The sequence below is a fragment of the Juglans regia genome, chromosome 9 (assembly GCF_001411555.2).
Source record: "Juglans regia cultivar Chandler chromosome 9, Walnut 2.0, whole genome shotgun sequence".
NCBI lineage: Eukaryota > Viridiplantae > Streptophyta > Magnoliopsida > Fagales > Juglandaceae > Juglans > Juglans regia.
The window spans coordinates 21876158-21886280 of record NC_049909.1 but is presented as its reverse complement, the minus strand read 5'-3'; the positions used below and the strand labels follow the sequence as shown (position 1 = coordinate 21886280).

General features: G+C 35.6%; 2 protein-coding genes across 2 annotated transcripts; both read right to left on the bottom strand.

The window, feature by feature from the left end:
• Positions 1-877: 877 nt before the first annotated feature.
• On the bottom strand, positions 878-2934 carry LOC109005812 (peptide-N4-(N-acetyl-beta-glucosaminyl)asparagine amidase A-like). Its single transcript, XM_018984852.2, has one exon. The coding sequence runs from the start codon at positions 2899-2901 to the stop codon at positions 1102-1104; it is 1800 nt and encodes a 599-aa protein (XP_018840397.1). The 5' UTR covers positions 2902-2934; the 3' UTR covers positions 878-1101.
• Positions 2935-4181: 1247 nt separating this feature from the next.
• On the bottom strand, positions 4182-8324 carry LOC109005813 (tubby-like F-box protein 7). Its single transcript, XM_018984853.2, has 4 exons — positions 7877-8324; positions 6828-6915; positions 5733-5862; positions 4182-5012 (listed from the first exon to the last, which is right to left on the bottom strand). The coding sequence occupies exons 1-4, from the start codon at positions 8198-8200 to the stop codon at positions 4430-4432; spliced, it is 1125 nt and encodes a 374-aa protein (XP_018840398.1). The 5' UTR covers positions 8201-8324; the 3' UTR covers positions 4182-4429.
• Between the last annotated feature and the right edge of the window lie 1799 nt (positions 8325-10123).

Below are 10123 nucleotides of genomic sequence, written 5' to 3'. Positions count from 1 at the left end.
TTTTAAAAAATATTTAAAAATATTAAAAAATGATGTGAAAAAAAAGTATTCAAATTATTTTTTTCACATTATTTTTTTAACACTTTTAAATATTTTTAAAAAAGAAAAAAATTCACAATATTATTAAACAATATTTTCTTAATCACTAAATGAAAAAAAAAACTAAAAAAAAAGGGGCAAAAAAAAGGGGAGCCCAAATCGGGCTCCCTAGCATTTCTCATAAAATAATTTTGTATTATATGATAAATTACTAGTTGATATAATATTAAATTTTAAAATCTTATATAAATAACTATACATTATCACTATAGTCTATTGTGTTAATAGTTATATTATAATATATTAATATACTATAATATATCACTATAATCTATAATACAATTATAATATATATTAGAACGAGGCTTGCTAGGTACAGGCGGTTTGGTGCACCAAACTGCATACCAACACTCACATAATTTTTTTTATTGAAAAAAAATTTGAGAGAAGAATAAGGTATTTTATCTTAAAAAAATTATTTACGTCTTCAATTCGCATAATTTTATTAAACGGATGTCTTACATTTAATATTGGTACGCGGTTTGATGCGCAAAATCGCTTACAAGAAGACTTTTCCTATTAAAATATACTATAATATATTATCACTATATTATTATATACTATATAATATACCGAAAAAGTTGGACCGAAATCGATAAAATTGAAAGTATCAGTTTAGTGGTGTAACTGGTGCGGTATCGATTCTTCAAATCTCAAAATTGATATATACTGATTCGGTTATAAAATATGTCCAAAATCAGATCGACTGGCTACTCACTCATTTTCCATGACCTAGTTTTCACCTAAAAATTAATCTTGTTATTTGAAGTGGGATTAGTACAGAAAATGTTCTCCATCTCTTGTGAAACAAAAACCAGGGTTACTTTTTAGTTTTTAACGCAAATAACTTGATAGCAATTTACAACAATATCCACAAAACAAGTCTGTCTCGTAATGAGTATGGACTACATTGCACTTTTTATGAAGCAAGATGAATAGACTTGAACTCCTTAACTGTTATCAATGAAACTGGGTGCGTGAAAAAGGCCACCATGTGCTTGATCAAAGATCGAAATGAGACTGCATTCTTCCATTATATGTGTTTCCCACTTTATCGTACAGAATGGTATAGTTCGAGCTGCTTACATTCCTGAAGTAACAGGAATTGCTGTCATCATATTTGTACACTTGTTGTGTACTGCCCAATCCGCTGACTACCAAGTTGTCCTTCACAGTCATATAGCCCTGCCCATTCTGTACATTTTGTAGAGAGCTCTTTGATAATTCTAAAGCAGAAGCCTCGGACTTTTTCTCATTAAATCCTATCGTGATGTTTTCAAGAGAAAAAGAAGTTTCATTTCCTTGATCCAAGTAGTTGTAGTATAAATAAAGGGAGAATTCTTTGTGTGATTCCGCCGAGTAAACAGATGAGGATGACATCTTCGCATGAACACTGTCATTGAAATGGATGGTCTGATTCACAACCTGCAAAGTCCCATTGCTCCCCACCACCATTGAATTACTGTAACGGAGGTTTTGAATCCAATTGGTTGTGAGATTCCCATGGGAAGATCTCACCCATCCAGTCGAGGATATGGACCTGTTTGCACTATTAAAAAACGTTCCATTCAAACCCTTGAAATTAGATACCGCTGAAACAGCAAGAGGCAAACTATCGTGCTTTAAAAGCTCCGCTTCTGTTTTAGTGCTCTTGCTGTCCAACCAAAGATGCAAATTTGCATCTATGTACCAGACATTCAAGGCATTTGTCACACTAAATTCAAACGTATGGGCCTTTCCATCCAATATCTTCGCCAAAAATGGCGTGATTTCAATATTATAGGAAGGGAGATTGAATGATCCAATGCCAGTGATGGGTCTCCATAACAGAGGATTGACCCCTCCTGTATAAATCACGGTAAAAGGCCAAACTACACCGATAACCTCGTCATCAAGACTAACCACAACCTCCCTAAAAGGCCCATTTCCGGGCGTATCAGTAAGATTATTTGCCTCGATGAACTCGTTCGGAGGATTCGAATACCAAGATTCATCACTCTCATGGAATGAAACATACACCTCCAGCACAGCCCTATAAGCATTTCGAGGAATCTCGAATTCCTTCGACGCAAAATCGGTGGAGTTCTCAATTTCAAACCACAACCCATCATTCAACGGCAGGTCTCGCGAAAAGGGTAAGATCAAATCAGCCGGGAAATGATACTTGGCAACTGAGTTATCCGAGGTCGACCCAAAATCATCGGATTTTTTCTCAACGGTATAAAAACGAAGGGTTATATTCACATGGTACACCCCAGTATACGTACTATCAATCAGATTACCAAGATAAACAGCAAGAGTTTGATTCTTCATAAGCAACGAATAATACCTCGTAATGTCCTTTTCGACGCTCCAAGCAATCCCTGTAGCCCTCGGCTCCGCCGTGCAGCTACGAAGAAGCTCAACCCCACCAAGCCAAATGCCAAAGATGCGGTCGAATTGCCTGCCTTTACAGGTTGAATTCCATTCAAGGACAATCTTGGAGAATTTTCGAGACGGGCATTCCGAGGGAGGGGTGTAGTTCGCAAGCACTGGGGACTTGCCATAAGTGTAGCCAAAGTCGTGTTGGAGGATGAGGTAAGAGCAAGGCTTGGTGTTGGGGAGTTGGATGGGCTTGGTTACTTCAAAGAAGAGAGTTGGTGGGGTGTCCTTGAGGGTTGTTCTCTGGGAGAGAGCGTCTGCTCCGATGAGGCTGCTTTTGTGGAGAATGGCTGTGGAGAAGAGAGCCCGGTGGAGTAGAAGGAGAAAGAGAGAGAAAAGTAGAGAGGGGGGAGACATGACTGGTGGTTGCGTTAGAAACATTGTTGCAAGAAATACTTTTAAAAAGTGGCTAGCTTTACCATTACGAGGATCCCAAAAGACCCACTCGAATATTGAGTTCACTTTATAAGGGCTAGAAGGCTTGAAATGATAGGGTTACTATTTATTTATTATTTAAACTGTATTTAATTTTTTTTTTAATTTTTAATTTTATTTAATGATTAAAGAAGTAAATATTAATAAAATTATATATTTTTTAAATTTTTTCTATTAAGAATGGTAAAAAAATACTTAAAAGAAAATGATAAAAAAATAAAAAAATTTGAAATGTGCTTGGGTAGTAGGTGGGTAGTAACCCTATCACTATCCTAAATCGTTACAGTTTCTTCAAAATTCATATTCTATATTTTTTTTAATTTTTACTATTATTATTTTTTATCAGGTATTTATTATATAAATAATAAATAAATAATTTTAAAAAAAACTCAAAAAAAATTAAAAAAAATGTGAAATATAGAGTGTGATGAAAATTGTATAGCAAAACTCTTTCTTGCAATTATAATAATCATCCGATCAAGAGAAAAAAATAAAAATCATCTTCAGCCTATTGTGTTTCACGAAATCGTAATCTGGGACATAAGGAGAGGTCATCGATGATCCAAATCTTCAGGAAGTTGTCAACATAGAAAATGTACGAATAAGCGATCTCAGAAGTTTCCAAGAACGCTATTGGATTGGTGCGGAAAAATGCTAAAAATGTCGTGTTTTTAGGATTGGTGATGATGTTTCCAATTTCCCAACCATCATCGACATGTGATCTTCGGCACGGCAATCATAGTTCATTTACCTGTTTTGTGAATCAAATGCCCACCCAGAGAGTAAAATCAGCAAATAACTGCAAGAGGTCCCACCCACAAAAACTCTAATTTCGTCGAACACTCAATCTTGGTACAGTAACCTTCAGAGTCGGACAGTCCGAGGACGATGATGAGTGAACTGTTGGTTGGCGAGAGCGAGGGCGTGGGTGCGCAGAGGAAGTCTGAATGCTTAATTTTTTGGTGAATAATCATCCCGTCCGGCTGTTGCATCCTTATACCAAGTAGTGGAAGGCAAACCGGAGATGGAATGCACCGGATGATGACGAAGAGGACCGTAGGTGGTGATGCGGGTGAGAATGAGATTATGGATTGGATTGCGATTATGGATTTGGGTCCGACCGTGAAAGAATCTGTACAACGTTGAGACATACACGACAAAATGGTTGATAGCAATTGTTTTGTAGTACAACCGGGAGAGAGATGACCAGAATAGCCGTCAATCTGTAAATCCAAACTCGAATGATTATTGCATAATATACAATGTGGATTAGAAAAACCAACATGCTCGCTGACACTAGGTTTGTTTGCTAATAATAATTTCTGCGGAAGCCATGTCATAATCATAAAATAGCAACATTTACATCACAAACTCCCCAGCCACTCAAACCTATAGATAGCGGTGTAAAGCAGAAGACAATTCAACGTCCACGGCACCACATGTTTAAATAAACATAAATACAGCAGAATATATTTTACTCGCACGCCAGTTTCGTACCAAAGCTAGTTAGGCAAATCGCAAATGCCTGGAAAGCTGACAAGGGCTGCCTGTAATCCATGGTGAAGGTATCGTCCCCTACCTTCCCAAACTGAAGGAGAACTGTTTCCTCATCTCCTTTTCCTCCTGGCTGACTCTGATCTGCTATTGCAACCAGTTGAAAATTCTTCACCGATGCTACTGTCACCCGGCCATGGAAATTCAAACACCAGCACTGCAAATGTTCGTGCCACCTTGGAGCTTTGTTCCTCAAAATTGTACATCCAGAACCAGCAGATTCAAGTTTCTTCACATTGCATTTGCCCAGACTCAGAGACCTGTCATAAGCAGTTTCTCCCTGCGATGAACACTTCAGCGAACAAACCATTCTCCTTGGTCCTCTAGGTTTCAAAATGTTGAACTTATAAGAGACCTGCCCAACCTCAAAATTCCCAGCTGGAACTTGGGGACTAATTTGTTTGCTTGCAAAACGACGGCTGCCTCTGCTAATTGAGGGTTTTGCGCCACTGTGTGGTGGTTGGCTGTCATAAATTGCAAAATTCGTGCCAAGAAAGTCCGAACTGCAACACATTTCAAATTAAACAGGAATGCAAAGATTGTTTTCTTTTTACTTGACAGATCCTTCAAACAATTCTTAACAGAATCCAGACATCACACCATATTCTGTCATTCTACCATACAAATTAGACAACAGATTACCACTTTCAAGGGAAAAAAAAAAAATCAGCCAACAGAAATTTCCAAGGCAGGCAGACAGCATAAATTAAAGGCGCATAAGTAACCATTTTGCAAACCAGACAATCCAATAGGATGATAGAATGCTAATCTGAGTTTTAAAGTTGTTTGCAACAATCAAATTTAGCTGCATATCAGCTCAATCTCTGAAAATTTAAAAGCAAAATAGACTGCATAGAACTGTTTATAAAGTTGGTTTTGTATTTCCTTAGACAACCTAGCTTGTTTTTGCTTATATAATAATAATAAAAAGATAACCTAGCTTGTTTTTGCTCTACTTTATAACACAAATCTACCAAATGGCCCATATACCAGAACAAGTTTGACTTGAAGATGCACACCTGTAGTAAAATATTTCAAAATCCCAAAATTTATCCACTGAGAAAGTAAAGACACGTTCTATAGAACTTAAAACAAAAATAAATAAATAAATAGACTTAACAGATGACTAGAGGTGTAGTCCAGCAATTACGTGTGAGTGCACGCACTCACATGCAAAATCAGAAAATTCCTCATCTAAACTGTTTTAAACAAGAATGTTTTACCTTAACTTTCCAACATAAGCATTACTTCCTTGAGATAGGTCATCAGCATCAAGTGAAATGATATACTCAGTGTGAGCACCATTCCTATACTTTCGTGCTGCCAAGAGAAACTTTCCCTTATCTGTGAATGCTGCCAAAAGAAGAAACAAGAAAAACTTAATTGAGCCATAACTTCAAGTATTTCCACGGTGCAGTCATGAAGGTCCAACAATAAGGTTAAAAGAAAACAGGTTAATCTACTCTTTAGCTTTGGCAAATCCAAAAATCACAATCATAAGTGGTCTAAGTTTGGATTTCTCAAAATGAAAATCCTTGATTATGTTCCTATTATCTTCATAACTTTACAATCTCATCATTGATAGAACTTCAACAATGCCACCTACTTGGCCCACGACCGTAGGACCATTTGACCAATAAATCATTTGCTTAAAAAAAAAAAAATGATAGTTGCAGTCGTGAATGCGCAAGTACAGTGCAATCACTTTGAAAAAAATGACTAAATACAGGACCCACATGAAAAAATAATAATTTTTTAATAGTGGACTTCACTCTTTTTCAAAGCGACTACACGGTACTTGCGCACTCCATGACTGCATGTCGCATTACTTTAAAAAAAAACATTCAACAGTACTTCAACCCACGACCTTAGGGCCATTTGACTGAGATCCCATTGAGCAATTTCTTTGAAGTGAAAAAGGTTCCATCATAGGAAAGACTAATGAATGGAAGAAATCAACTCTATAACTAACATGGAATGGGTCAGACTCAGGATTCAAGTAAATTGTTGGGAGGATATGCATAATGCAAATGTGCCCACAGATGTACCTACTAAGCTGGAAGTCAATTTAATAGGTTTGACATCTAGCCAAAAAAAATCTACTAGTTAGACAAATTGCAATGTAGCCATTTGATTTTGGTTTTGGTGACATAAATGCCAAGACTCTCCAGTCAAAAAAGAAACTATTCCTCCAGAGGAAGAATAGAAGGCAGCTTTGACCACAAACTCGATTTCATATTTCTGTAAATCTTATAGAAAGCTATTCCACAAATATAGACTTAGGCGGTGTTTTTTTTTATAAGTCAATATACACTTACACGGTGTAAGGGAGAGATAGAGGTAAAACGTTGATGTCTTCTTGTTCCGTTTTATAAGGCATTGATGTGGCAGCTCACGTGGTCCCGGCTGCATTTAACGCAAAAGAATAAGACCACCGATCCGAATTAGAATTATAATCTCATCAACTAATAGACATCATGAAACCCAAAATATAAATAAGGAAGCTAAACCAAACCAAAAGCAACTTGATCTGCAAAACCACATCCCATCAAAATAATGACTGAAACAAGCACCACGTGTAGGGTGGCAAGAACAAAAGTTATACCTAATATTTTCTTAAACACATTGAAGAAAAAAACATGCGGATACATCAATAAACTAGCTTGAAGACTATGTTCTGAAAGCACGATATTAATTCTTGAACAAAACATGATTTCTATAAAACAATCACCAACAACACATTAGATTCCTTGTGCCCAAATACGACGCCCAATTGAAAAATAAAATTTGCAAACCAAACAAAAAGATACAATCACAAACACCCGGACAAGATACAATTCAATGCATATCACCAAAAAGATCCACTTTCTGAATATATGTGTCTGTACGATCCCAACTACGGTAATATTTTTTTATAAGTATGGTAATATTTCTACAATATTCCGTAACAATTGCATGATTAACATTGTAATCTCTCCCTTATTAGGAAATAGTGTGTAATGAAGTGCATGATACGGCAATGTCTTCATTATTAGGCAATATTCTCATAATTAGTTTCCTAAATAAGCTGCAAGCTCTCGTATAAAAGGGTGTAGATGCCATATGACAAATCACGAAGGAAAACACAATTGCCAAAAGACGTAAACAGGAGGCCCGGATCCCCCTCGAAGTGATAAACCCTCTCTCTTCTCTCTTAGTTTGTTGTTTTTTCGGATTTCCAATCGAGACGACCATAGGTCCATAGGTTGCTATTTTTCAAAACTTTCAATCAAACACTAATCCAAAATTGCAAATGGATTTTAAAAAATACAAAAAAAAAAAAAAAAAACAAGAGGAAAACAGTGATATCCCCAAGGAGAAGAAGAACCTTTTTGAGGCAAGAAGGGAAAGTGATTATGCCGGTGAGGGAAGGGGAAGGAACGATCTCTTTGGTGATCTGTCTCCACCTCTTGCAGACGCAGGCGCAAGCAACGATGTTTTGGCGGAGGTCGCCATCACTCCTCTCCACACGCTGTATGATCTCTGCCAGTAGCTCAGGGAGCATTCCGGCCCATGAGCGGTCGGGCTGGCCCGCCCCTCCTCCCCTGCCTGACCCAACGGCCTCGTCCGAGTCGCGAACGCGCCCGCTTTTCTCGTTCAGTTCCTTGAAAGACCTGGAGAATCTACGAGAGAAGGAACTCCTCAGGCACATCGCGTTGCAAACTTGCAGAGAGAGAGAGACTAGAGAGACAGACAGAGAGAGAGAGAGAGTAGTGGAGATTGGGAAACATTAATGGCAATGGAAATAGACAAATGATAAAATTACGCGTTCGTGCAGTATACGGTGTCTTACCGTAGCCGTCTGTACTGTACTGTATAAGTTTCTTGTGAAATTACGTATATATCATTGGCTGTGCTATTCTTGACTTTATGCTTTGATATTTGGGTTCTTTTTTTTTTTTTTTTTTGTTCTCGTTAATTATGCTTAAAGATAAGATTTAGGTATTTGTTTAGACAACTGATACGATGTTTGTATTGCCAAAAGGAGTTGGTGTTAGTGATCACAATGGGACAAGCCTAGAGTGGTGTTTGGCACCAGTCCTGATTATGATGGACAGTTTCAATCTCATTTTAATCTTATCATAAAACTTTTACCTCATCCTAATTTTATTTATATTAGTTCAATTTTTTTATTTAAAAAATAATATTTACAATCTTAAAATATATAAGTGTATATGCTTAACAAAAGAAAAAATATATTCATGATGTAGTATTAAATGATATATTCATAAATAAAATATAATAAATCATTTTTAATCATTTAATATTATAAGATAATGAAAAGATTATAAATAGTATTACTATTAACAAATTCGTATATCTTAATGTTGCACAAACATCTTACTTGGTATGACCAAAAAAAAAATGATGCAATGAGAGAGGTACAATGATTCTACAAGATCAAATCATGAACAGAGTGATCGCCCATTAACATGATTCTAGTAGTCATGGTTTGATGCTTTTAGCTGTCTTGGGCCTCGTCTATGTGGTGTGTGAAGCAGAATGGAGGAGAGAGATCTCCCCAGATAGCTGGTCGCATCCCAAAAATAAAATTAAAAATTAAAAATAGAAAGCTTTACTGCTAAGGTTTCTATTACATTATGGCTAATTATAATGGTCACAGGTCTCTTTTAAAAGAAATGATGAGGGAGGAGAAGAGTCGATGAGATTTGATAGTTCTATCTTATTTAAATGGACGGTGGTGAAAATAAGTACTACTTTTAGCAAAAAGTTTCATGGCTTTATAATCACACATACATTCTTCCAAATTGACTTTATAACATTTTTTTTTTTTTCCTTTTCCATCCATTTACAAGCCAAGTTATTTCGACTTTATTTAAATTCTTGTATAATTACTTCAACCAATAAATAATATTAACAATGTACCTTTTTAATTTTAAATATGAAGTTAGGGTATTTTCTAGTTAAAAAATAATATAAATTGACGTGACATATTGTAATATATTAAATTATAAAATTATTTTTATTTTAAATTAGATCAAACGTATTATATAAAATCATATTAGTTTGTATATTTTTTTATAGGATATTTTTGTGTTTGTAGTACTTTTATTTTTTTTTAAGTTCTCAAAACGCGTCGTCAAAAGAGCATAGAATTAGAAATCACGGGGGGGAAAATGAAAGTAATTCAAGGGAAGACTTTTGGGGTTCAAGAGAGATCGCATACTCTTTCTTTTCCTCCATTACTCTACATTTATTAACTTGAGCTTTCTGTCGACCAACCCAAGTCAACAAAATGGACGATAAACCATGTAACAGCGCATAGATCAAAACAGAAATAATTGCAAGGCACCCAATAAAGTCAGTAGGTGCAAAAGGGTGGTATCAAAATCTAGAAAACAAAAAATTATTAAATATTTTTAAAATATAAATACAAATGATACATTCTTTTATCCTATGATATAAAAATTATTTATATAATATTAATTATTAATGATATCTCATACAATATTTAGACGCGAGTATATATGTTCGTAACTTCGTATTTTGAGAATGAGTAATAATTATTTTAAAAAAAAAATTATTTATTTTAAGTAAAGAGCCAAACCAAACT